Below are 26904 nucleotides of genomic sequence, written 5' to 3'. Positions count from 1 at the left end.
GTGCCGGGTCTCCCTTGGAGGTGTTTGGTCCTGTGGGGTGCACGGGCAGCAGCCTCCTCCTCGCTGAGGAGGACGATGCCACTGAAACAACGTTTAAGGGCGTTGCTGGGATGGGAGCCAGGGGTGCGTGGAGGGAAGGCTGCGGTTTGGTTTGCCTTGGAGACCTCCAAAACCCACCCAAACCCCCTTGGGGTGAATCGGGCTTCGGGGCTGCTTAATAACCCACACAGGAAAGAGAGATGGATGGAGCTGGAGTATCCCCTACTGGGCAAGTAGTGCCGTGTGTTTGAAAATGCCGTCATCCGGGAACACAAGGATGATGTCCCAAGAGTTGTCCTACACCTGGGGACCATCTGTCCTTGAAACTCAACATCTGGACAGTGATGGCTCAGCTTCAAAGAGAGGAGTTGATGAGTTTTGGTGTCATCATCCAAAAGGCATCTGCAGAGCAGTGATTTAATTTGGCGAGTGTCTAGGCAGCAAATCTGCTCACCAGATTTTTTGGGAAGCTTGGAAGAGACAAATAAAACAGAAACATCCTTCATAAAAGCTTCCACACCTGCTGGACATAGAATCATGGAATGGTTTGGGTCAGAAGGGACCTCCAAGCCCATCCAGTCCCACCCCCTGCCATGGGCAGGGACACCTCCCACTGGATCAGGGGCTCCAAGCCCCATCCAACCTGGCCTGGAACCCCTCCAGGGATGGGGCATCCACCACTGCTCTGGGCACCCTGGGCCAGGGCCTCCCCACCTGAACAGTGAAGAATTTCTTCATCCAAGGCTCATCTAGAATCGTCAAATTGCTGGGTTGGAAAAGGCTTGGAGATCATCGTATCCAACTGTTTGGGGAAGCTGGGGAGCTCCATGCTGTCCTCCAGCCCACGTCTGCCCAGAAAGCTGATGCTGGTGGTGAGACCGCGCTCAAATCTCACATGGGTTGGGAATGGATGGATGCAAACAACTCCTGGCATCCGGGTGCTCCCAGTTCGGCGGACACGGTGGGGTGGGGGATGAGGAGACAATGGTCCCGAGCTCTCATCTCCAAAGGCCGTTACTATTTTTACGCCCACATTTTCAATGCGAGTCTCGCTGCGTTTTATTGTCTTTATAAACAGCTGGGAAGCTGCCCGTGAGTTCATGGAAATTCGAGATTGCCTTCCAGGGGGAAATCTGGGGCTGAGATTTGGGTTTCAGGAGCCATGGCCCCTTTTCTGTTTAACCCTTCGATAGCTCAGCTCTAACAAGCCAGGCTCTGCCTGGCACAGGGAATTCCAGCACAGCCGAAGGCTTTTGCTGGCCCTGAAAGGAAAGGCTGGGAACTGCAAGGAGAGAAGCAGAAGGAAAACAGCCCCACAGCTGCCATCCAGCTTTGATTTTTAAGGGTCCTCCTCCCGATTAGGAGCAGGAGATGAACCAGGTGAGATGAACTACGGTGGAGGTGAGGGCAGGAGTACGGGCGCTCTGTGCTGTCAGACTCGGGGCAATTTGCTTTGGCAAAAGAGAGGCGATGGAGATGAGATCTTGGGCAGAACTGTTTTGCTGTTCAGGTGGGGAGGCCCTGGCCCAGGGTGCCCAGAGCAGTGGTGGCTGCCCCATCCCTGGAGGGGTTCCAGGCCAGCTTGGATGGGGCTCGGAGCCCCTGATCCAGTGGGAGGTGTCCCTGCCCATGGAACTGGATGGGTCCCTTTCCACTCAAACCATTCTTTGATGCTTTGATTTTTCCAAAGGATGCTCTAAGCAATCCGCAGGTCATTCTGCAGAGGAAGCTGATCCTAAATCCCCGTGGGAATAAGCCTTAGTCTCTGTTTTCTGGTGTTTCTCCAAAAAGCTTCAGTTCCCAAGTTATGCTCATTGATGCTGGTGGGTTAAGTGCATTTCCATCTGCCCACCCCGTCCCTTCCTGGGATAGCTACATCCCACCCATCCCAGCAGAAGCCCTGGAAGGTTTGTAAACCCCAGCCCTTCAGTAGCGGTACTTGTGGCCCTCAGACCCCACGGGAAAGCCCTTGGATGGAAACTGGGAAACTCGAGGTCTTTTCAGACCTGCAAAGTCAGGAAGGGGGAAAAGATGCCCCATTTTGCAGAGGAGGAGACTTAAACCTGTTCGAAATCCTGCAGACAAGGGCAGCTCAGCTTGCTGGAAACCCAACCGCCCCAAAATGTATTTTCTTAGAATCATGGAATGGTTTGGGTTGGAAGGGATCTTAAAGATCATCCAGTTCCACCTCCCAGCTTCCTCTCCCAACCAGTCAAGGAGCCATGGTTTTTCTTGGCTGTTTGAGGAAGATGAAGGGAGGTGAAGCAGCTTCCAGCTGTTCGAGGGAGCCGGACCCTGCTGCGATTTGTGCTGGGTGGGAAAGCGAGTGGGAAAGCCTCCACACCAGAAAAAGGATGTGCTGGAAGGGTGGGGAGAGGGTTCAGCCCCAAACCCCATGGCAGCTGCCTGTTCCTGGGAGTGGGTAATGTAGGAAAGTATTGAATTGCTGAACCCTCTGGCAGGATTTGTCCCCAGTGTGCTGGGAAGAGCTGAGCTGCTTTCTAAGCAAAGCTTTTAGCCTCCCACCCTTCACATCGGCCCCGCTAACGGCAGCCACCGGACTCCCTGTCCCTGAGTTTCTCTAATCCCGTCTGGGAACGACTCGCACCCCCCTGGCATCCCACAGCCGGGACCAAACCCTGTGACAGAGCTTTGCCTTGAGCCGTTGCTGCTCCAAGTAACCCCACCAGACACCCCCCAGCCCGTTTTGGGGTGACGAATGAGGAATTGCAGCTCTCTGAACTCTTTGGGCTCGCACTGTATCCCCATCGCTCGCTCACTCCCCTGGACGGGGGATTAAACCCTCTGGGAAGCTGGGGACCACAGCCCCAGCCCACGGGTCGTTGTTCTGAGCTCCTCTGCCCCATTTCTGTGTGTTGTCAGCCCAGCCATGCTCTCCTGAGGACAGGGGGATTTATAAAGCCTGGGGAAAGGAGTGGCAAATCCCACCCCAATAATCTGGGAGCCCCAGTTTAGGTTGTAGCTGCACAGCTTGGAGTCACCATGGATGGGACTTTATTGACATCTACTCGTTGCCTTGTTCCAGGTCTTGGGGTGTGCTGAGCAGTGCGAGCCCCGCAGCCCTGCCCGTAACTTCTTTGGTAGAAGCATCATCTCTTCTTCCTTCTTTTTTAATATTTTCCCCTTTATTTTAACTCCTTTTTGGTCCATAACCTTGACAGCTGGTTTTGGGGGTCCCGTGAGAGCTGTGATCCCTTCCTTTAACTCTTTGCACCCAATCCCATCTCCATCACCCATAGCTTGGCCGTGATTCCCTGCTAACCCGGCAGCTGGAGAGCGTTTCCCAGGTGATCCCTGCTCTCTTTCGATGGACATCATTGCCCAGGCAGTGGAACTGGGAAGTTCAGGCTGGCAGGGCTTCCTGCCATGTGGATTCGCAGGTGTGTAGTAAGGGCTCACCCAGACCACCCCCTCAATAACTGCAAAACATCCCTTTAAAATGATTCCCCTATAAATAAATGCTTTTTGAAGTTATTTTCTTACCTTCCTTGCCTGTTTATAACGGAGCTCCCTGAGGCTACGTGCAGCGTGCAGGGGAGCGGGGTGGGAGGGCGCACACAGCGTCTTGTCCTAGATAATGCTCTGAGGTTCCTTTGGATCAAGTTGCCGCAGCTGCAAAGGTCTCAGTCGTGGCCAGGAGGGAAAACTGCCCCAGGAGAAAGACCCGCAGCCTGACCCGACCGAGAACCGAGGCTGGGACGCGCAGTCATCATTGACCACTTTTGGGAGCTGCCAAAGCGCCTTCTAATCCACCTTTAGGTAAAAGAACTGGGGCTGGGAGGTGGCGGGCGGGTGCGCTGAGCCGGGCAGAGCGGCAGCGGGGCAGGAGCAGCTGGGATGTGGGGAGAAGTTGGTCCCACGCCACGAGGTCACAGCCCTTGAGCGCTGGGTCCCATTCCCTCAAGCGAGGGCTCGACCAGCGCTGCCGCACCGCGCGTGTGGGTCGTTTTTCCCCCTGCTCTTTCACAGGCAAGAGGGAGGGGGGTTGAAAAACTGGTGTTGCATTCCCCCTTCTTTCCCCAACAATATTTTTTCTGCCCCCTCTGGCTGTTTGGAGCTATTTTGCAAACCGAGAAGCAAAGCTTCGCTGCTTGGCGAAGGAAAGCCCCGAGCTCTCGGAGGCTCCCGCGGTGCCTCCCTTCCCATCGGCTGCTGCTCTGTGGCTTTTGGCCACGCGTGAACTTCTCCGCGGCCGCGGGCAGCATCGCTGAGCGGGTGCCAAGGGGCTGAGCTGACACCCAGCACGGGGCTGGCGGTGCAGCTGCCGTCGCAGCCAGCCCCGAGCCCGCAGAGGGATTTGCCATGCGGCAGCGAGCAGACGGAGGCTCAGGAGAGGTTTCCCTACCCTTGGGTTCCAGCAAAGAGAAGACAGTTGCGGCTTTACTTTTTGAAACTTTCATATTTTACTCTTCCTTGGGAGCCATCCCAGAAGAGTGTTTTCCTTCTTGTGCTGCTGCAGGAGGAGAGAGAAAGAGGAGTCGGAGCATCCCCCTGCGCTTGCACCATGCCCCTCGCCCGCCCCACGCGCCAAATCCCCGACGCCGCTTGGACCACGGGCATCAGGGAGATGACGGAGCCCTGGAAAGGTGCTCTCGGCTGTCTCGGCGTGGCCGTCTTCTTCGCCATGACCATCGGCATCATCTCCTGGCAGGCGCTGGAGCAGCCGCCGGAGGAGTGGGTGCTGCGGGGCCAGGCCAGCGGGATGCTGTGGGAGCGCCGGCGCGGTGCCCTGCTCCTGCGGGCGCTGCCGACAGGGCGGACGGTGGCGGTGATCGCGGTGGGTGGCGTGCCGGCCGCTGAGCCGCCTCCGCCACGGGATCGCTGCTGGCACGATGGAGGGCAGTTCTGCTACGCCTGGGAGGAGGACGCCGAGCTCCGGCTCTCCCTCGAGCCCTCGCCAGCCCCCGGCACCGAGTGCTACGGAGTGCACTGGACCCCACTGCGCCCCGACGTGACAGTGAAGGTAATGGGGACCCCTGTGCCCTTCTCTGAATGTGGCATTTGGTGTAAAACGAGCCAAAGTGGGGAGGATCTGGCCTGAACACACCATTTCCCAGCACCACGAGGTCACACTGTGGTAGGGCACCCCGCATCCGAAGCCTCCAGCAGCTGGAGGGTCCCAGAGGGGAAAAGTGCCTTTGGAAGCCTCATGGCCCGACGTTGAGCCCCCAAAACACTGAGGAGCAGTGGTCACTCCTCCCGGTGCCGCAGGGGTCACCCCACGGTGGGAAAACCGTGTTTATATAGAGACCGGATAGATAATTGCTTCAGATCACAATGCTGGCGACGCGCCCGGAAAGGTCTCTTCAACCCCAGACAGAATGCGGCAGCTCCCTCAGGACGGGATTCGTCCACATCCACGCTGCAAAACCTTACGGGGGCTTTGGCTTTTGTGTCCTCCCCAGTTTTCTCCCTCAGGTAAATAAAAGCTGACCCTGAAATTGAGCTGTAGGGAGGGGAAAGAAAAACCCTGTCATGCCATCGTGTCCGAGGGGAGCCCTCAGGACAGGTGAGGGAGCAGGATGGGACCCTGCGGAGATGGGGAATTGTTCTCCTCTAGCCGTGATCCCCTGTTGACATCAGTTTGGGGCTGAGCGTCCTTTGCTGACATCGCTTTGGGGCAGCTGAGAGGGCGAGCAAGAAGGAATAGGTTTTTTTTTTCCCCACTAACCCAACCTCAAACTCTTGGAAAATATGACCCAGTGAAATTTAAGAGTTCAGAACAGGCTTTACACCCCCTCTCTTTCCCCGCTGATACCTGGTAGAGCTATTCCGAGCCTCCAGCGTTTCCACTTTAATAATTTACGTCTCCTCTCCAAGGGACTTAACCTGTCTCTGCCCCCGCTGCAGGAATGAGCTCAGGGCTCGGGGAGCCTTGGGATCGGGGGCAACAAAGAGCGTCAGGTTGAGCTGAGCAGCTGTTTGTGTTGAGTTGGGTCCTTCTCTGCCCAGGGGTCCCAGCCTCCCTCCGCAGCCCCAAATTCCCAGGCTTTCGGGGAAGCCCGTTCCCACGTGGGAAGTCACACGGGAGGATAAGTCCTCGTGATCCCCAGCTTTGGCAGAAAGGAGTGAGTTTTAGAGGCTTTGAGGTGAAAATGGATGGTTTCTGGAAGGAGAGGGGGATGTGCCAGCAGCTTCTGGGGGTGCCTCATTCCCCTGCTGCCCCATCAGCCCTGTGGGAAGCGCCCCACATCCCCAAAGAGATCTGTCTGGCCAAGGGAAGTGCTTTTTATCAGCAGCCCTCGGAGAACGGGGGCTTTGCCTTAGAAGAAAACTCTCAGGTTCCCCCAGGGCTGCAGCAGTGCCTTCAGGGTGAGGTTAAAGATCTTCATGGTGGGGTTAAAGGTTTTCCTGCGCACATGCAGGCAGGGAGAGCTGTGAATTCCAGTGATAATTCCCCCGGAGACACTGTGGGATGGAGCATGGAGAGGTTTCCTTCTTTGTATTTAAAGAAATAAACAAACAATTGTGGCTGCCCCATCCCTGGAGGGGTTCCAGGCCAGGTTGGATGGGGCTTGGAGCCCCTGATCCGGTGGGAGGTGTCCCTGCCCATGGCAGGGGTGGGACTGGATGGGCTTTGAGGTCCCTTCTGACCCAAACCATTCCCGGATTCTATGATGTTTTCCAAGCCGGGTTTGTGAACCCAGGGCATGGCGTGGTGGCGTCACCTCTGATCTCGTCGTCTTTAGCTTTAACTGAAAAGTTAAGGGATTTTTGTGGTCTTCAAGGTGAAGAAAGGGCAGAATTTGCACTTCCAACTGTTGCTATGAATTCTTATTTCTTCCTTCTCTTCCACCACTGGGTAACTCCGATAAACCCGCAGGCTGAGGAACCAAGTGGGCAAGTGGGATTTCAGCATCATTTTGTCCCTGGAAGCCCCGTTCTTGTGCATGGAAAACTTAAACCCAGGTAGCCCCTACCACGGTAGAGGCAGAAAGCAAAGAGGGAGCACACGCTTTTTGCAGAAAACACCTAAATTTCTTGGGACTGGGATTTTTTTCCCTGGGAAATGACCTGTGCCACAGCTGCTCTGACAACACTGGAGTAGTACACAGGGCTTCTGCCTCTCTAAATGCAACCGTTCGCTCCTTTGTCCTCACCCTGAGGTGTTTTTCACCATCTGATGATGTTGTCCCGGCTGCAGGATTGCTTCTCCATGGCCAACATCTCCTGGTACGGAGGGGGGAGCGTCCGCACCCAGCGCTGGCCGCTCAATGGCGCCGAGAGCCACGCGCAGCCCTTCGTCAGCGGTGACTTCAGCAAAAACCCCGCTGGCTATGGGCCCGTTTTGGAGAGATACTTCTTAGGCTCAACAGGTAATTGCATCCTTCCCTGTCCAACATCCTAGAGCTTTAATCCCTGTGCTTCTCCATCCCTTCCCTCATCTATAGAGCAACTGGTTTAAGAGCAGGGGAGGTGTCTCCAAGATTAAACCATCCTACAAATGTAATGACACCTGGCAGCGGGACACAAGGGATGGATCCTCATTCCTGTGGAAAAGGCCATGATGTTAAACACCAGCTGCATTCACAAGCCAGTGCCTGAGAGTGTGGATTAGCCCAAGTGACACCAGGGAAACCGCAGGGTCTCCATCCCAGCTTGCAGATCCCTGGCACCGGTCTTGGATGCTGGATGTGGGCACAAGTTTATTTGCTGTTGTAGTTTTTGGGTGGATATTTGGATTACAATGGGTAGTGGCTTTTTGCTGAAAGAGGGGAGATTGAGGTGAGATCTTAGGCAGAACTGTTTTGCTGTTCAGGTGGGGAGGCCCTGGCCCAGGGTGCCCAGAGCAGTGGTGGCTGCCCCATCCCTGGAGGGGTTCCAGGCCAGGTTGGATGGGGCTCGGAGCCCCTGATCCAGTGGGAGGTGTCCCTGCCCATGGCAGGGGGTGGGACTGGATGGGCTTGGAGGTCCTTTCCAAAGCAAAGCATTCCAGGATTTCTACAATGATTCTATTATTCTGCAGAACACCAAACTTCAGATATTCCCCCAAATTAATGGGGGAGTCACCCTGCCTTGATGAAGCTGTGGCCACTGCCTTAGCTAAACAAGAAATGGAGCAAATCCAGCCCTTCCGAAAGGCATTTTGGAGGTTAAAAGGGGATGGCAGAAGCAGAGAGCGAGGATTTGCTTGCATGGCTGGATCCACGGCTGGGATCTATCTGGGAGGTCCTGGTACCACTTAAGCTCTGCCCTGGGCATCCCTGGCCCTGTGGCCACCGGCGTGAGGACCAAGAGGAGCCAGGTGCTTTCTGAGACCCCATTTTCCTCCTCTCTCCCCAAAGGAGTGACGGTGACAGTGGCGCCTGATGTGCCCCTCTTCCTCTCGCTGGAGAGCAGTAGGCACTTCTGCCTGGAGACGCCGGCGGGGCGAGCGGCGGAGCCCCTGCGCTACCTGCTCTGCCTCAGCCCCGACGTCGTGGCTGCCCACCAGCATGTGGGCAGCCGGCTCGCAGGGCGGGCGCGGGCGCTGCCGGACACGGCTCTCCTGGGGTAAGATGTTCCCTCCCTCCTGGTAGGGGGCTGCTTTCCAAACCCTTGTCCTGGTCACCGCCCTGAGCACGAGGTGTGACCCTCACGACTCTTTCCACCACGCAGGTCTCCGATTTGGCACTACCACGGCCCAGAGGGTTCGGCTGCCAAAATAAAGCGAGGTTTGAGGGCACTGGCCAAGAGACTGAAGCGGCATCACCTCGAGGAGGGGGTCCTGGCCCTGGGGGAGCACGGCACTGCTGTCCTGGCTGCTGCGGTACGTCCTGTCCTGCCCTTGGGCTCCAAAGGCAAATGGAGAGCTGCCCTCCCTGTAAATCCCTCCATGTAGAATGGAAACAAACTCGTTTTATGGGACGGGGGCTGTGATGGTGCACGGGGGCCTCCCCTGCCAGGGAAGGGGTGCTCGGTTTGGGGTTCCATCCCACACAGGCGGTGATGCCTGTCACACGCCAAGGGAGACAGAGCAGGACTCAAAACTGCACCTAACATTTAGTTCATAACCTATGATGTTACAGTCCTAAGTCAAGAGCATAAGTTTAAGTCTAGACTGATATTAGCATCCTATAAGTGTTTGTGAGGGACTCTACTACCTGTCTGGAGTTCAGTGATAAAGTCTTTTCAGATGTTCCCATGAAGTACCTGCAGGTGAAGCTTTTGCAGCCACTCAAGGGCTCAGAGGGATTGGATCCATCATGGGATGTTGACATCAGTGGGGGTTTCAGACCAGCTGAGAAAGAGCTGTGATGATGACCCACTCCTCTCATTCTCTTATAGTCCCTTCTAGAGTGAGAACAGCTCGGGTATCAGTCTGTTCAGCTCCTTATCTTCTTTCCCTTTGGTCAGTGGTGCTGCATGTAAGGGACACGGTGGGCTGCTTCATCCCCTGCCGGCGCAGCCTCCACCAACATGTAGGGATCCGAAAAACTCCAGGGTCATACATCAAGCCATTCCCAACACACAAACCCCACAGTTACCACAAGTCACCCAAGTACAACATATATTGGTTTCTATTCATAAATCTTATTAATACTCCCATTTTCAGGGTCACCTCTGATTCTTTGTCCTGTGGCTATGGTGGAACTCTGCCCATACGTGTGTTGATATGCGGGAGGGGACTGAGGGTCACTTTGATCATCCCAATAGGCAAATGAGTGGCAGAGACATCATGGCGAGCTCATTCTGCCCCACTCATCCTTGCCGCACGCGTGGGCTTTGATGTGGCCACCACACCTCTGTCTCCCCTCCACCCCACATCTCGGCAAAGCAGTCACCCTCTTCAGCAGCTTCGGGAGAGGGATATGTCAAGCCAAGCAGCTGATGCTTGATGGCTTCGCCACTGCCACCAACCCCCTTTTCCCACCTTTCCCCCCCTGCAGGATGACGTTCCTGCACAGCGGAGGAAGAGGCACGAGGTGGCCCACGCCTGGGACGCTGCCCCGCTGCAGCTCTCCATCACACTGTCCCCGTACACCAGCATCGCCTCCCCGCTCTTCCTGCGCTCGCTCCGGGACGGTGACACCGCGAGCCACTGGCTGAGCCTGCAGCCCCGCGCTGGCAGCTGTGCGGTACGAGACCAACCCCTGAACCTGCTGCTCCACCTAAAACCAAAACCAAACCGGATCAATACCTGCAGAGGGGGACAACCTGATCCTCTGGTGTTAGGGAAACCCTGTGGGGGCAAACTGATGCTGAGGGAGCAGCTTTTCTCCTGGGTCCTAAGGAAACAGCTTTCAAATGTCCAGTTCCAAAAGATATTTTAACAGGAGGAGGCGACGGAGAAGATCCGAGGGCTGGAGCACTTCCCATCTAAGGACAGGTTGAGAGAGCTGGGGTTGTTCAGCCTGGAGAAGAGAAGGCTGTGGGGAGACTTTAGAGCAGCTTCCAGGACTGAAAGAGGCTCCAGGAGAGCTGGAAAGGCGCTCTGGATCAGCGAAGGCAGGGATGGGATGAGGAGGAACAGTTTTGAGCTGCAAGACGGGAGATTGAGATGAGATCTGAGGCAGAACTGTTTTGCTGTTCAGGTGGGGAGGCCCTGGCCCAGGGTGCCCAGAGCAGTGGTGGCTGCCCCATCCCTGGAGGGGTTCCAGGCCAGGTTGGATGGGGCTTGGAGCCCCTGATCCAGTGGGAGGTGTCCCTGCCCATGGCAGGGGTGGGACTGGATGGGCTGTGAGGTCCCTTCCAACCCAAACCACCCCAGGATTCTGTGATTCTGTCAAGTCAGCGTTCATAAAATCCCCCCATTCCCTTTCTGCTGGGATTTTACTCTGCCGGTTTCCCACAAACTCGGAGATTTTTGGGGGGGTTGAGAGGGAGTTTACACCTCTTTGAGTTGCACTGCGATGGTGCCCATGGCGGTAGGGCAGGATGAAGGCAGAGTGAGCATCTAAAGCCTCACACCCCGGGGTTTTGGGCTATTCTGTGTGTCTGACAGCAATTTCCATCCTGTGCCGCAGGTCCCACTGCTGACCACGTGGAAGGGGCAGCTTTGCGCCCGCCTGAACGTCACCAGTGAGGCAGCGCTGAGCTGGTTCCTGGCACGTGCCCAGCACCTGCGGCAGGCTCTGGGGGCTGCGTACGTGGTCTTTGAGGGTGCTGAGGGCAATGCCTTCCTGGAGCAAGCTGTCCCACCTCCCGCCGAGCTGGCGGGCGATGGATACACCGAGGCACTGGCAGCAGCACTGGCGACACTGGGAAATGCCACCATCATCAGCGCTGGTGCCAGGTGGGTCCCAAGGAGAAGATGCTTTGCTGGAGCTGATGGCTACACGAGCTGCTTGGGAGATGGTTGAGGTGATGCTTTCAATAGGCCTTTGGGATGCTAAGACACCGCTCAGTGCCCAGGGAAGCAGCGTGGAGGTGGTCTGGGGCAACATAGAGGGAGGGGATGCTCTTACATCTCAGTACAAGAACGACACTGAGGGGCTGGAGCATGTCCAGGGCAGCTGGGGAAGGGGCTGGAGAACAGGAGTTGTGAGAGGCGGCTGAGGAACCTGGGGCTCTTTAGCCTTGAGAAAAGGAGGCTGAGGGGAGACCTCATCGCTCTCTGCAGCTCCTGAAAGGAGGTTATGGTGAGGTGGGCGCTGGGCTCTGCTCCCAAGGAACAAGCGATAGGACAAGAGGAAATGGCCTCAAGTTGTACCGTGCGAGGTTTAGATTGGATATTAGGAAAAATGTCTTTACTGACAGAGAGGTGAGGCCCTGGCAGAGGGTGTCCAGGGCAGTGCTGGAGTCCTTCCAGGTAACTCCTTTCAGGCAGTTGTAGACAGTGATAAAGTCTCCTTTCAGCCTCCTTTTCTCCTGGTGATGAGGATGAAACAAACTCTACGACCAAGCAGACTCAGACCAAATAGAAATGCTCCAGCCAAAGCTCTTAGTGAAGGTCCAGATTTGAACCTTTTAGCCTGCCAGAAACACCATCTCCCATGCCAGGCTGCTTGATGACATGACCCCTCATGCCCCAAGTAAACCCTGGGCACAGAAACACTATGAGAAAGAAAAGGTCTAAAAAAATGGGAGGAAAATCCTGTTTTCCTTTGGCTGACAGACAGACTCGCTGTCAGGAATGGCAGCCGCTCAAGGCAAAACAGGTGAGCATAAATGAAAACCAGGAGGAGAAATCCTCCCTGCAGGATGTGGCCTCCAGACCTTCCATGCCAAAAAGAGGTTGGTGCTTTGTGTTGGGGGAACCACATGGACCCAGGGTTGAGGGTGCTGTCGGGATCCCCCAGTTGGTGTCCCAACTATGTCTTTTTGTGAGCATTTTCCCACCAGAATTGGTGTTACCATACATGAGTAGCAAGAAGATGGCTACAACCCAGAGCACAGCTGTGCTGCCATCATGGTGGGCCACCAGATGGTGGTCTTTGTGAGATCAGGCCAGGACAAGAAAAGCTTTGAATAGGGAATCGGGGGAAAGGTAGGCTTGGGGCTGCCAAATTCGGCAGAGCAGGTGGGTGTGGGACAGGGAGCATCAATTTCTCTCCAGTGTGGACATCCCAAATGGCTGAGGAAACCCATATCTGACCACAGCAACTGCAGAGGCACCCAGGCATAGGAGAGTTCTGTGCGGTGTCAAAGCATCAGGTTTGTGCTTGTTCCCCCCAGATCCAGCCACCTCCCGCTCTTTGTCCAGATGAGCCCGCTGCACTCGGACTGGAGCTATTCCGGGCTGAAGGGACTCATTCCCTCCGTGTTGCACTACAGCCTCCTGGGCTACAACTTCTTCATCCCTGATGCAGTAGGTAATCATTGTTTTTCTGCCTTTTCCCCCTATTTCTGGCTTTTCTGCAGAGATTTTTGCTCTGTTCAGGTGCACGAGAGGTCTGTTTGCCCCATCTGGCTTAGGTGCTGCGTGAAGGCTCAAAGATCGTTGTTCCTGGTACCCAATTTTCCACCACGCTGCCTTGATTGGGTTCTTGCCTACAAGAAAGCTGGGGAGGGGCTCTTGATCAGGGAGAGCAGGAACAGGATGAGGGAACAGTTTTGAGCTGAAAGGGGGGAGATTGAGGTGAGATCTTAGGCAGAAATGTTTTGCTGTTCAGGTGGGGAGGCCCTGGCCCAGGCTGCCCAGACAGTGGTGGCTGCCCCATCCCTGGAGGGGTTCCAGGCCAGGTTGGATGGGGCTTGGAGCCCCTGATCCAGTGGGAGGTGTCCCTGCCCATGGCAGGGGGTGGAATTGGGTGGGCTTTGAGGTCTGTTCCAGCCCAAACCATTCCACAATTCTACGAACGTTACTAGGGAATTGACAGAGGAATTGAAAACAAATAAACATGTTGTAAATCTTAATAGGCAGCTCCAGAAGCAGCCAGGTCCCTGGGGATGCCCTTCATGGCGCTCCTGAACCGCAGGCTGAGGGCACCCCATCGCCTCTAGCAGCTCTGCTTGAGCTAAAACCCACCCAGCAAAGGCCAAGAGGGACCCCGCAGCTGGGAAAGCACGTGCCCAGATTCCTGGCTGGGAAAGAGATGTTCCTAAATAGATGTATCCTAATAGACGTTCCGAAGAGATGCTCCCGCTCCAAGCTGGCATTTCTGCTCCACAGCACAATGGTTTGAGAAATCCTTAAATAAAGGCATTATAAAAGTCAAGAAACAATCCTTTGATGGGGCCCAAGCAGCTCGTTTGTGCCCTCTTCTTGGAGGTGATCGGGTTGTTTGTGTTGAAAATGTGCCCCAAACGCACAGAGGCTGCATGTGGAGCGTCAGATCCAGAGAGCGGAGCTGCACAGACAGCCCTGAAAGAGGCACTTGTTGAGCAATTTGTCAATTTGGCCTCTATTTTTAGCCAGTTTTCCTTGAAAAACAAGGCTCAGGCGATCACAGCGCGGCTGTTCCCTCCCCAAAGCGATGCTGAACCCATTGGCTTATGTCAACGGTGTTGGATGAGAGCACAGATTCCCCTGCACGGAGCAGGGTTGGCGGTGCATTCGCTGCTGGGGCAGGAGGTCCATCATGTTGTGTCCCCACAGCCTGGGAGGTGCAAGAGTGCACAGGGGTCACTTGGGATGGGAAAAGCCTCTGGGGGGATGGGGCTTTGTGGGTGGTCTGGGTAAGTCCTCGGCCTTGGGGTGGTTTGTGCTGTTCTAGGGTGGGGAGGCCCTGGCCCAGGGTGCCCAGAGCAGTGGTGGCTGCCCCATCCCTGGAGGTGTCCAAGGCCAGCTTGGATGGGGCTTGGAGCCCCTGATCCAGTGGAAGGTGTCCCTGCCCATGGAACTGGATGGGCTTTGAAGTCCATTAAACCATTCCATGATTCTATGTCTGGTCCTAAACTGAACAGAGATGATTGATGTTTTATGATGATGCTCAAGGAAATAAAACAAGGGCAGGGAGAATTTGGCTCCTTTTGCAATGGGGTAACACAGAGCAGGTGCTTTGGGACTCTTCCCACAATGAGATGCCCTAGAGAACCTTCATGCAGCTCCTTGTCCCCACAGGAGGGAGCCTGGCCAGCGATGCCCCAGCGGACCCGGAGCTATATGTGCGGTGGCTGCAGATCGTGACGTTTCTCCCTGTGATGGCCTTCAGCACACCGCCCTGGCTTTGCTGCGACGCCTGGGTACGTAAATCCAACTCCAGCAGAGGACATGGGCACCCTTCTATGACAAACACCCCCAAAAGCCATTACGGTCCCCAGTGGGGAAAGCTGAGGCTGAAAATCACTGTTCTGTACCTGCAAAACCCTGCTCTCTGCCCCAGGGACCAGAGATTGCTGCAGGCTGTAGAAATGATGGCAACCATCATGTATCTCACCCTCCCTGTAGCTGCTGTTTAATTACAGTTTGATCTAACAGCTCATTTCTACCACCTGCAGATTCGCATCCAAGGTATCTTTGAACAGTTGAAGACATCTTCCCAGGGAAGTGATAGAATCATAGAATAGTTTGGGTTGGAAGGGACCTCACCGATCATCCAGTTCTGACCCCGCTGTGATGGGCAGGGACAGGTCCCACTGGATCAGGCTGCCCCAGGCCCACGCAACCTGGCCTTGAAGTCACCTTAAGGGGAGTAAAAGAGGAGAGCGATTCTTCAAATCCCAGGGGTAAATGTCATTAAATTTCGTTGGAGCAGCAAGAGAGTTCATCACTTTCGTCAGACCTCAACACCCTGGGGGCTGTCACTTGCCAGAGGCTGTCCCCAGCTCTCCCATCTCAATAGGAACAAACCCACCGCAGCAACCCTGTTTGCATCTTGTTGGCTGCCGAAACTTGATCAGGATGTGGCAATTCAGCAATTTCTCTTCCCAAGGGAAAATATATATATTTTTTTTTTTCCCCTCTTCCTTCGCTCTTTATAGGATGAAAGATATGTCATGGGTTTCTTTCTCTCCCCCCGCCCTGCAGGTCCTGAACCTCACCCGGCAATGCATAAAGAAGCACCAGGATTTCGTTGTGCCACTCCTCGTAAAATACAGTGAGGAATGGCTCAGTCTGGGGCACCCCATCTTCCGCCCAGTGTGGTGGCTCAGTCCCACAGACGCAACTGCTTTTACCATAGAGGATGAATTTCTCATTGGAGATGAGGTAAGAACTGCAGGGACTGGGTGCCCTCAAAGGGTAACTGGGAGCAAACAAGGTGTCTCCTGCGCTCGCCCATCCACCTCTTTCATGGAATCATGGAATGGTTTGGGTTGGAAGGGACCTCAAAGCCCACCCAGTCCCACCCCCTGCCATGGGCAGGGACACCTCCCACAGGATCAGGGGCTCCAAGCCCCATCCAGCATGGCTTTGAACCCCTCCAGGGATGGGGCAGCCACCACTGCTCTGGGAAACTTGGGCCAGGGCCTCCCCATCCTCAGCGTCAAGAATTTCTTCTCAATGTCTAATCTAAATCTTCCCTCCTTCCCATTCCACTCACCCTGTGACTCCAGGCCCTTCTAAAAAGTCCCTCCCCAGCTTTCCTGGAGCCCCTTTCAGCCCTGGAAGCTGCTCTAAGGTCTCCCCGCAGCCTTCCCTTCTCCAGGCTGAACAACCCCACCCTCATCTTTCTCTTTCCTCCCCACTGCAGGTCCTGGTTGCTCCCATAACAGAAAAAGGACAAACGCGGCGAGACATCTACCTGCCTGGAGCAGGGCACCTGTGGATGGACACCAGCACTGCCCGTGTGTTTGACGGAGGCACTGTCCTCGGGAATTTCTCTGCCAGCCTCGCAGAGGTGCCAGTGTTTGTAAAAACCTCATGAATTCACAGACTGCCGCAGCCTTGGGACGGTTGACCTTCTCCAGAGCAGCGCTGGCCAAATACGCCCGCTCTCCCTTGAGACTATTTCAGCCCATTTGCACTTTTCCAAGGACTTGGGTTTTTTTGTATTTCAGCAGGAACTGTTGGAATCTGTTGTTATTTGTTGTTATTCTAAAACAGAGGAAATACAGCCTTGGTACTAACATACATCCATACAGAATGTCAACCCCCATCCTTCCAGGGTTTTCCCAGTGCAAGGCCCTGGCCCAGGTTGCCCAGAGCAGTGGTGGCTGCCCCATCCCTGGAGGGGTTCAAAGCCACGCTGGATGGGTCTTGGAGCCCCTGATCCAGTGGGAGGTGTCCCTGCCCATGGCAGGCGGTGGGACTGGATGGGCCTTGAAATCCCTTCCAACCCAACCCATTCCATGACCACATTGTTTTCTCCAGCGCTGCTGCCGTGTTTCATCTCGTGGGTTCTCCACCTCCAATTTGCTGAAGCCCCTGCCGCTGCTCCCACCAGCAGAAGCAATGCTGCCGCCCCTTCATTGCCGTTTGATTTAGGAATTTCATCCCTCATCCACGCTCCTGTGTAGAAGCCCATGGCCACCTTTGGTCTTTGAGGTGTTTGACACCTTTAAGGTGCCTTGGAGATCAACCAGGAGCGTTGGTTATTGTGAAATTAGTGTTTCTCAACAGCCCATCACGCCTGCCTTCAGACCCATTGCAAGGCATTGTGGTTTTGAGAACTTTGAGCTGTCTGCGTCTTTAGTGAGGCAGAAGAGCACGGGCCCACCTCTCTGTCAGTGCTTCAGGAAACAATTTTCTCCTACTACAAATTTTCCTACTTTGTCCAAAGCAAGTAAGCCCTGGTGGAGGGACTCGTATCAGTGAGTCCACCTTCCTGTTTGATTCAACCCCTGCCAGAGCTGTCTCTGCCCTTCACACGCCCCTTGTGAAGAGGATGAGGGACATCAAGATCTTAAATAAACCAATCTCCTTCACCAAGCCCGTGAGCCAGAGCCCGTCCACCCGCCCTTTGTGCCCAAGCTGCCACAAGGCAAGCGGACTGAGCAGTTCAGGGGCTTATTTACTCTTCCAGCCTCACCAAACACAACATTTGAGACAAATGTAAAATCCAGAAGTCACAAGGGGCTGGAGAACAAGGATTCTGAGAGGCGTCTGAGGGACCTGGGGTTGTTCAGCCTGGAGAAAAGGAGGCTGAGGGAGACCTCATCACTGTCTACAACTGCCTGAAAGGAGGTTGTGGTGAGGTGGGTGCTGGGTTCTTCTCCCAAGTAACAAGGGATAGGACAAGAGGAAACAGCCTCAAGTTGTGCCAGGGCAGGTGTAGATTGGATATTAGGAAACATTTCTTCATGGAAAGGGTTCTTGGGAACTGGCAGAGGCTGCTCAGGGCGGTGGTGGAGTCCCCGTCCCCAGAGGGAATTAAAAGACAGCAGACAAGGTGCTCAGGAATGTAGTTTAGTAGTGGACGGTTATGGTGGGACCGGATGACCTCCAAGGTCTTTTCCAACCAAACCGCTCGGTGATTGTCTGACTTAGGCGGGATGTCCCATTCGGGCCTTGGAGCTTGGCCCTCCTAACGAGCAGCATCCCGACCCCTGCTCTGCTTTCGCTTCTGGTTTCTCAAGGAGTTGTAGCCCCAGGCGTGCTGAGCCCAGCCGGGGCCATCGTGGTGCCGCCTTGGAGACCCATCTTGGTTGGTTTTGCTACCGGTGCCTGCACCCTGCACGGCTGCCGACCCTCCGCAGAGACTGGCTCCTTGCTGCTCCCTGGAGAAATCGTGGCCTCCTCACTGGTGACGCTGTCCTCTGCCAGAGGAAGATAAGATGTCCAGTTCAGGTCATGGAGCTCACTCCTCATCCTAACCCCTCCTCCTCTGCGGCAGTCACTGTGCTTTCTGGATGCTGGGGGATCTGTGCTGGGAACGACTCCTCGATGCCTGCTACTCCCTGCGGGATCTGTGCCGGGAACGACTCCTCCACTCCAGCTGCTCCCTATGGGATCTGTGTTGGGAACGACTCCTCCATGCCCGCTGCTCCCTGTGGAACCTGTGCCGGGAACGACCCCTCGACGCCCGCTGCTCCCTGCGGGATCTGTGTCGGGAGCGACTTCTCGATGGCCGCTGCTCCCTGCGGGATCTGTGCCGGGAACGACTCCTCGATGCCCGCTGCTCCCTGCGGGATCTGTTCCGGGAACGACTTCTCGATGGCCGCTGCTCCCTGTGGGATCTGTGTCGGGAACGACTCCTCAATGCCGGCTGCTCCCTGCGGGATCTGTGTCGGGAGCGACTTCTCGATGGCTGCTGCTCCCTGCGGGATCTGTGTCGGGAACGACTCCTCGACACCCGCTGTTCCCTGGAGGAATGCCTGCCTGCCCGCTGGCTCCTCTCTGAAGACATTGGGTCGTCCTGTTCAGGCCTTGGAGCTCGGCCGTGGTCACGAGCAGCATCCAAAGCCTGGTGCCACTCCTGTCTCTGGCTTCTCGAGGAGTTGGAGACACGGTCGCGCTGAGCCCAGCCGTGGCCATCGTGGTGCCTCCTCGGAGAATTGTCTCTGGCCCTCTCCGGAGCCGCTGCGTGACCACCATCCTGGCCTCTTCTGGAAAAGCTTGAGGAACGCCGCCGCCTCCTCCTTGTGTCAGAGCGGGGTTGAGACCTGCGCCCACACACGTGGCGCCTGATGTCGTAGATCTCGTAGCTGCGAGGCCCCAGCCTCCGGAACACGTAGTGGAAAGTCTGCCGGCAGAGGGGACACGTGGTTCTTTGGTGGCCCCAGTCCCAGATGCAGGGAAAACAGAACCTGTGCTGGCATGGCCTCACACAGGCTTCCTGACTGATGGCGTCCAGGCAAATCACGCAGTGTAGGACCGCGGAAGCATCCGGCACCGCGGCCTGGGTCGCCCAGCTGGTGCTGGCCACTGCAGAAGAGGTGCTCTGTTCCACCACGTCCTGCTCCGATGCCATCTTACGCGGCAAAGGAAAATGATGCCAAGCTGATGGCCGGCCCTGGAGACGCAGCCTGCGGGAAGCAGCAAAGGGGATGGAGGGATGCGCTGAATAGGCGCTCGCTCGGCCTCGAGGCTGCGCTCGTGGTACCGTGAGTGCCAAGGGTGTCTTGGAGCAGACGAATCACACGAGGAACGTCTCCGTGAGCTCCTGCTCTGCTCCAACACGTGCTGGCAGGAATCGGGAAGGCAGGAGAGCGGTTCCTGGCCTCTCCACGAGGGCAGCACAAGAAGGATCGGGGTACAGCAGGTCGGGACCAGCGCCCTGGTCCTGCCAGTGTCCCCGTCCAGCAGAACCTGTCTGTGCTCTCGGCAAAGAGCTCGCAGGATGGGGCGTTCGCCCCCTCCCTGTCAGACACCTGTCCTCCACGCGTGAGGACAGCGCAGTGGCCCTGCGGGGCTGCTGCACACCTCAAGAGGAGAGAGTCACTGGGGTCCCTCTGTGACATCACAGAGCTTTCGGAGACCGTGCCCAGACTCAGCCAATCACAGCACGGTTTGGGCTGGAAGGGACCTCAAAGCCCACCGAGTTCCAGCCCCACCCTGCTTGTTCCTGGAGAGCTGCAGGACCCATGCTGGGGTCGGTTTCTTGGCCGCGCCGTTCCCTGGAGGAATTCCAGCCTGGCTGTTGGTGCTTGCTTCTCCCTAAGGACGCTGGATTGAAGCCTTCAGGCCCCAGAGCTCAGCCCCCGTCACGAGCAGCATCCCAAGCCCTGCTCCACTGATGCCTCCTGCCTCTTGGGGAGTCGTAGCCCCAAGCACACTGAGCCTGGCTGTGGCCGTCATGGGGCCACCTCAGGGACCGGCTTCAGAACCTCTCTGGGGCTGCCGGGTGACCAGTGTCGTGGCCTCTTCTGGAAGAGCTGCGGCTTGAGGAACGCCACTGCTGCCTCCTTTCAGCAGGGCGGGGTGGACATCGCCCACTGTGGTCACAGGCGGGGATACCGTAGCCCCCATAGCTGCAAGGTCCCAGTGCCGGGAAGAGGTGGTGAAAAGTCCACCAGCAGAGGGGACGCACAGCTCTTCAGCGGCCCCACTCCCAGATGGTCCCAGCAAGGTGACCTTGGACAGAGGTCCACGCACTCCGTTCTTCGGGATCATCAAAGCCTGCCTGGACGCTGCCCCTGCTCAAGCAGCAGCGTTGGACAAGATGAACTCTAGAGGTCCCTTCCCACCTCCTCGAGTCCATGATTTGGGGCAGGATAGAGTCTAGGCAAGACCCAAGTGCCCTCATTCTCCTAAACCGTCCCTGGAAGGTTTAGCAATATGATTAAACGCTCGCATAGGGTTCCAGCTGATGGTGGAACTGTTACACCTCATCTGCTGTCTCTTGTGTGAATTAAATGAAGTTCCTTGCTCAGTGGCGAGGGAAAGGCTGTGCATGGGGTGAACCTGGGCCTTGGTAAACCCTTGGACACTGTTTCTCACGGCGTTCTGCTTGAGAAACTGGCCACCAATGGCCTGGGCAGATGCAGCCTCTCCGGGGTACAAAACTGGGCTGGGTGGCGGGGCCAAAGAGTTCAGCCCAGTTGGACCGGGCACAAGCGGTGTCCTCAGTGTCCCCAGGACTCAGTGCTGGGGCCACTTCTGTCCAATGTCTTTATTGATGATCTCAACGAGGGGGTCGAGCGCTCCCTTAGCAAGTTTGCAGATGACACTAAACTGGGCAGGAGTGTGGATCTGCTGGAGGGTAGGGAGGATCTGCAGAGGGATCTGGACAGGCTGGATCCATGGGCCAAGGCTCTGCAGAGGGATCTGGACAGGCTGGATCCAGGGGCCAAGCTCTGCAGAGGGATCTGGACAGGCTGGATCCATGGGCCAAGGCTCTGCAGAGGGATCTGGACAGGCTGGATCCATGGGCCAAGGCTCTGCAGAGGGATCTGGACAGGCTGGATCCATGGGCCAAGGCTCTGCAGAGGGATCTGGACAGGCTGGATCCAGGGGCCAAGGCTCTGCAGAGGGATCTGGACAGGCTGGATCCAGGGGCCAAGGCTCTGCAGAGGGATCTGGACAGGTTGGATCCATGAGCTGAGACCAAAGTCTGATCCATGATGGGCTCCGCGATACCCGCGGTTCCCAGCCGGATCTACACCGGGATCAGCCGCTCGCTGCAGGCCATTCCCCGGAGGGCGTTCTCTCCTTTCCCAGAGGAAGGAGGAATGCTCAGCTCAGGACGCGCTCCTCGCCCCACGGAGACGCTTCGCCCCCGGTTCGCGTCCGCCCCGCAGCGACCGCCAATGGCCCAGAGCTGCGCTGCGGCGGCCCCGATGCATCCTGGGACATGTGGTCCAGCGGCTGTTGCAGATGCTAAGGGCGGTTGCCGAGAGGACGCCATTTCCCAGGGCGCAGTGCGACGAGCGGCGCAGTGCATCCTGGGTTTTGTAGTCCAGCCCCCCACACACGCGCGGAGTAGAGTGGCCCAGCGGCGCTGGAGGACTACATTTTCCGGCGTGCCCCGCGACAGGGCGGGTCGAGGTGCGCGCCAAGATGGCGGTGGGGAAGGAGGTGTTGGAGCTGGACCTGTACGGCCTGCTGGGCATCAGCGAGAGGGCGACGGAGAAGGAGGTCAGGGCTGCGGGAGCCTCGCCGGGCTCGAGGAGCTCGAGCGGGGCCCCTTTCTTCGCTCAGGGTCGGGGCTGCGTCGCTGCTGCCTCGTGTCCAGCTGAGCGATTGCTGCCCCCCAGGGGCTCGGAACCCGCCTGTGAGAAGGGCCTGGGGGGGCGGGGGGGGCGGCTACAGCGTCTGAACGCGAGGCAGCGGTGGCCAAAAAGGCCAAAAAGGCCAAGGGCGTCTTGGCTTGGATGAGCCACGGGGAGGCCGGCAGGAGCAGGGACGCGATCGTCCCGCTGGGCTCAGCACTGGTGAGGTTGCCCCTCGAATCCTGAGTTCAGTTTTGGGCCCTTCACTCCAAGAAGGACATTGAGGGGCTGGAGCGTGTTCAGAGAAGGGAACGGAGTTGAGGAAGGGGCTGGAGAACAGGGATTGTGGGAGGCGGCTGAGGGCCCTGGAGCTGTTCAGCCTGGAGAAGAGAAGGCTGAGAGGAGACCTTAGAGCGGCTTCCAGGACTGAAAAGGGCTCCAGGAAAGCTGGGGAGTGGCTCTTAATCAGGGAGGGCAGGGGTGGGATGAGAGGGAACAGTTTTGAGCTGACAGATCCCGCTCCCTTGAGACTATTTCAGCCCATTTGCACTTTTCCAAGGACTTGGTTTTTTTGTATTTCAGCAGGAACTGTTGGAATCTGTTGTTATTTGTTGTTATTCTAAACCAGAGGAAATACAGCCTTGGTACTAACATACATCCATACAGAATGTCAACCCCCATCCTTCCAGGGTTTTCCCAGTGCAAGGCCCTGGCCCAGGTTGCCCAGAGCAGTGGTGGCTGCCTCATCCCTGGAGGGGTTCAAAGCCACACTGGACGGGGCTTGGAGCCCCTGATCCAGTGGGAGGTGTCCCTGCCCATGGCAGGCGGTGGGACTGGATGGGCCTTGAAATCCCTTCCAACCCAACCCATTCCATGACCACATTGTTTTCTCCAGCGCTGCTGCCGTGTTTCATCTCGTGGGTTCTCCACCTCCAATTTGCTGAAGCCCCTGCCGCTGCTCCCACCAGCAGAAGCAATGCTGCCGCCCCTTCATTGCCGTTTGATTTAGGAATTTCATCCCTCATCCACGCTCCTGTGTAGAAGCCCATGGCCACCTTTGGTCTTTGAGGTGTTTGACACCTTTAAGGTGCCTTGGAGATCAACCAGGAGCGTTGGTTATCGTGAAATTAGTGTTTCTCAACAGCCCATCACGCCTGCCTTCAGACCCATTGCAAGGCATTGTGGTTTTGAGAACTTTGAGCTGTCTGCGTCTTTAGTGAGGCAGAAGAGCACGGGCCCACCTCTCTGTCAGTGCTTCAGGAAACAATTTTCTCCTACTACAAATTTTCCTACTTTGTCCAAAGCAAGTAAGCCCTGGTGGAGGGACTCGTATCAGTGAGTCCACCTTCCTGTTTGATTCAACCCCTGCCAGAGCTGTCTCTGCCCTTCACACGCCCCTTGTGAAGAGGATGAGGGACATCAAGATCTTAAATAAACCAATCTCCTTCACCAAGCCCGTGAGCCAGAGCCCGTCCACCCGCCCTTTGTGCCCAAGCTGCCACAAGGCAAGCGGACTGAGCAGTTCAGGGGCTTATTTACTCTTCCAGCCTCACCAAACACAACATTTGAGACAAATGTAAAATCCAGAAGTGACAAGGGGCTGGAGAACAAGGATTCTGAGAGGCGTCTGAGGGACCTGGGGTTGTTCAGCCTGGAGAAAAGGAGGCTGAGGGAGACCTCATCACTGTCTACAACTGCCTGAAAGGAGGTTGTGGTGAGGTGGGTGCTGGGTTCTTCTCCCAAGTAACAAGGGATAGGACAAGAGGAAACAGCCTCAAGTTGTGCCAGGGCAGGTGTAATTGGATATTAGGAAACATTTCTTCATGGAAAGGGTTCTTGGGAACTGGCAGAGGCTGCTCAGGGCGGTGGTGGAGTCCCCGTCCCCAGAGGGAATTAAAAGACAGCAGACAAGGTGCTCAGGAATGTAGTTTAGTAGTGGACGGTTATGGTGGGACCGGATGACCTCCAAGGTCTTTTCCAACCAAACCGCTCGGTGATTGTCTGACTTAGGCGGGATGTCCCATTCGGGCCTTGGAGCTTGGCCCTCCTAACGAGCAGCATCCCGACCCCTGCTCTGCTTTCGCTTCTGGTTTCTCAAGGAGTTGTAGCCCCAGGCGTGCTGAGCCCAGCCGGGGCCATCGTGGTGCCGCCTTGGAGACCCATCTTGGTTGGTTTTGCTACCGGTGCCTGCACCCTGCACGGCTGCCGACCCTCCGCAGAGACTGGCTCCTTGCTGCTCCCTGGAGAAATCGTGGCCTCCTCACTGGTGACGCTGTCCTCTCCCAGAGGAAGATAAGATGTCCAGTTCAGGTCATGGAGCTCACTCCTCATCCTAACCCCTCCTCCTCTGCGGCAGTCACTGTGCTTTCTGGATGCTGGGGGATCTGTGCTGGGAACGACTCCTCGATGCCTGCTACTCCCTGCGGGATCTGTGCCGGGAACGACTCCTCCACTCCAGCTGCTCCCTATGGGATCTGTGTTGGGAACGACTCCTCCACGCCCGCTGCTCCCTGTGGAACCTGTGCCGGGAACGACCCCTCAACGCCCGCTGCTCCCTGCGGGATCTGTGTCGGGAGCGACTTCTCGATGGCCGCTGCTCCCTGCGGGATCTGTGTCGGGAATGACTCCTCGATGCCCGCTGCTCCCTGCGGGATCTGTGCCGGGAGCGACTTCTCGATGGCCGCTGCTCCATGTGGGATCTGTGTCGGGAACGACTCCTCAATGCCAGCTGCTCCCTGCGGGATCTGTGTCGGGAGCGACTTCTCGATGGCTGCTGCTCCCTGCGGGATCTGTGTCGGGAACGACTCCTCGACACCCGCTGTTCCCTGGAGGAATGCCTGCCTGCCCGCTGGCTCCTCTCTGAAGACATTGGGTCATCCCGTTCAGGCCTTGGAGCTCGGCCGTGGTCACGAGCAGCATCCAAAGCCTGGTGCCACTCCTGTCTCTGGCTTCTTGAGGAGTTGGAGACACGGGCGCGCTGAGCCCAGCCGTGGCCATGGTGGTGCCTCCTCGGAGAATTGTCTCTGGCCCTCTCTGGAGCCGCTGCGTGACCACCATCCTGGCCTCTTCTGGAAAAGCTTGAGGAACGCCGCCGCCTCCTCCTTGTGTCAGAGCGGGGTTGAGACCTGCGCCCACACACGTGGCGCCTGATGTCGTAGATCTCGTAGCTGCGAGGCCCCAGCCTCCGGAACACGTAGTGGAAAGTCTGCCGGCAGAGGGGACACGTGGTTCTTTGGTGGCCCCAGTCCCAGATGCAGGGAAAACAGAACCTGTGCTGGCATGGCCTCACACAGGCTTCCTGACTGATGGCGTCCAGGCAAATCACGCAGTGTAGGACCGCGGAAGCATCCGGCTCCGCGGCCTGGGTCGCCCAGCTGGTGCTGGCCACTGCAGAAGAGGTGCTCTGTTCCACCACGTCCTGCTCCGATGCCATCTTACGCGGCAAAGGAAAATGATGCCAAGCTGATGGCCGGCCCTGGAGACGCAGCCTGCGGGAAGCAGCAAAGGGGATGGAGGGATGCGCTGAATAGGCGCTCGCTCGGCCTCGAGGCTGCGCTCGTGGTACCGTGAGTGCCAAGGGTGTCTTGGAGCAGACGAATCACACGAGGAACGTCTCGGTGAGCTCCTGCTCTGCTCCAACACGTGCTGGCAGGAATCGGGAAGGCAGGAGAGCGGTTCCTGGCCTCTCCACGAGGGCAGCACAAGAAGGATCGGGGTACAGCAGGTCGGGACCAGCGCCCTGGTCCTGCCAGTGTCCCCGTCCAGCAGAACCTGTCTGTGCTCTCGGCAAAGAGCTCGCAGGATGGGGCGTTCGCCCCCTCCCTGTCAGACACCTGTCCTCCACGCGTGAGGACAGCACAGTGGCCCTGCGGGGCTGCTGCACACCTCAAGAGGAGAGAGTCACTGGGGTCCCTCTGTGACATCACAGAGCTTTCGGAGACCGTGCCCAGACTCAGCCAATCACAGCACGGTTTGGGCTGGAAGGGACCTCAAAGCCCACCGAGTTCCAGCCCCACCCTGCTTGTTCCTGGAGAGCTGCAGGACCCATGCTGGGGTCGGTTTCTTGGCCGCGCCGTTCCCTGGAGGAATTCCAGCCTGGCTGTTGGTGCTTGCTTCTCCCTAAGGACGCTGGATTGAAGCCTTCAGGCCCCGGAGCTCAGCCCCCGTCACGAGCAGCATCCCAAGCCCTGCTCCACTGATGCCTCCTGCCTCTTGGGGAGTCGTAGCCCCAAGCACACTGAGCCTGGCTGTGGCCGTCATGGGGCCACCTCAGGGACCGGCTTCAGAACCTCTCTGGGGCTGCCGGGTGACCAGTGTCGTGGCCTCTTCTGGAAGAGCTGCGGCTTGAGGAACGCCACTGCTGCCTCCTTTCAGCAGGGCGGGGTGGACATCGCCCACTGTGGTCACAGGCGGGGATACCGTAGCCCCCATAGCTGCAAGGTCCCAGTGCCGGGAAGAGGTGGTGAAAAGTCCACCAGCAGAGGGGACGCACAGCTCTTCAGCGGCCCCACTCCCAGATGGTCCCAGCAAGGTGACCTTGGACAGAGGTCCACGCACTCCGTTCTTCGGGATCATCAAAGCCTGCCTGGACGCTGCCCCTGCTCAAGCAGCAGCCTTGGACAAGATGAACTCTAGAGGTCCCTTCCCACCTCCTCGAGTCCATGATTTGGGGCAGGATAGAGTCTAGGCAAGACCCAAGTGCCCTCATTCTCCTAAACCGTCCCTGGAAGGTTTAGCAATATGATTAAACGCTCACATAGGGTTCCAGCTGATGGTGGAACTGTTACACCTGATCTGCTGTCTCTTGTGTGAATTAAATGAAGTTCCTTGCTCAGTGGCAAGGGAAAGGCTGTGCATGGGGTGAACCTGGGCCTTGGTAAAGCCTTGGACGCTGTTTCTCACGGCGTTCTGCTTGAGAAACTGGCCACCAATGGCCTGGGCAGATGCAGCCTCTCCGGGGTACAAAACTGGGCTGGGTGGCGGGGCCAAAGAGTTCAGCCCAGTTGGACC

At 57.0% G+C, this 26904-nt stretch overlaps 3 protein-coding genes across 3 annotated transcripts; 2 read left to right on the top strand and 1 right to left on the bottom strand.

The window, feature by feature from the left end:
• The first annotated feature begins 4506 nt into the window (after positions 1–4506).
• Positions 4507–16300, top strand: LOC104057231 (SITS-binding protein). Its single transcript, XM_054066850.1, has 10 exons — positions 4507–5023; positions 7205–7376; positions 8346–8553; positions 8659–8809; positions 9930–10118; positions 11007–11275; positions 12658–12794; positions 14486–14607; positions 15392–15571; positions 16056–16300. The coding sequence occupies exons 1-10, from the start codon at positions 4565–4567 to the stop codon at positions 16227–16229; spliced, it is 2061 nt and encodes a 686-aa protein (XP_053922825.1). The 5' UTR covers positions 4507–4564; the 3' UTR covers positions 16230–16300.
• Positions 16301–16888: 588 nt separating this feature from the next.
• Positions 16889–20977, bottom strand: LOC128852227 (arginine/serine-rich coiled-coil protein 2-like). Its single transcript, XM_054066846.1, has one exon. It carries the CDS (start codon positions 19212–19214, stop codon positions 18195–18197), a length of 1020 nt encoding a protein of 339 aa, XP_053922821.1. The 5' UTR covers positions 19215–20977; the 3' UTR covers positions 16889–18194.
• A 159-nt stretch (positions 20978–21136) lies between these two features.
• On the top strand, positions 21137–26701 carry LOC128852226 (uncharacterized). The gene is made up of 2 exons (XM_054066845.1): positions 21137–21820; positions 23905–26701. Exons 1-2 carry the CDS (start codon positions 21743–21745, stop codon positions 25042–25044), a joined length of 1218 nt encoding a protein of 405 aa, XP_053922820.1. The 5' UTR covers positions 21137–21742; the 3' UTR covers positions 25045–26701.
• Positions 26702–26904: the final 203 nt, after the last annotated feature.

The sequence above is a fragment of the Cuculus canorus genome, chromosome 5 (assembly GCF_017976375.1).
Source record: "Cuculus canorus isolate bCucCan1 chromosome 5, bCucCan1.pri, whole genome shotgun sequence".
NCBI lineage: Eukaryota > Metazoa > Chordata > Aves > Cuculiformes > Cuculidae > Cuculus > Cuculus canorus.
This window is presented reverse-complemented; position numbering and strand designations above follow the sequence as displayed.

What these genes read in the sequence shown, in the direction of transcription:
- LOC104057231 (XM_054066850.1), top strand. Translation starts at nt 4,565, where the DNA reads ATGCCCCTCGCCCGCCCCACGCGCCAAATCCCCGACGCCGCTTGGACC. An exon ending in CCGGACACGGCTCTCCTGGG is followed by an intron (nt 8,554 to 8,658) that starts GTAAGATGTTCC and finishes TCCACCACGCAG; the next exon opens with GTCTCCGATTTGGCACTACC. An exon ending in AATTTCTCATTGGAGATGAG is followed by an intron (nt 15,572 to 16,055) that starts GTAAGAACTGCA and finishes TCCCCACTGCAG; the next exon opens with GTCCTGGTTGCTCCCATAAC.
- LOC128852227 (XM_054066846.1), bottom strand. Translation starts at nt 19,214, where the DNA reads ATGGCATCGGAGCAGGACGTGGTGGAACAGAGCACCTCTTCTGCAGTG.
- LOC128852226 (XM_054066845.1), top strand. Translation starts at nt 21,743, where the DNA reads ATGGCGGTGGGGAAGGAGGTGTTGGAGCTGGACCTGTACGGCCTGCTG. An exon ending in AGAGGGCGACGGAGAAGGAG is followed by an intron (nt 21,821 to 23,904) that starts GTCAGGGCTGCG and finishes TGTCTGACTTAG; the next exon opens with GCGGGATGTCCCATTCGGGC.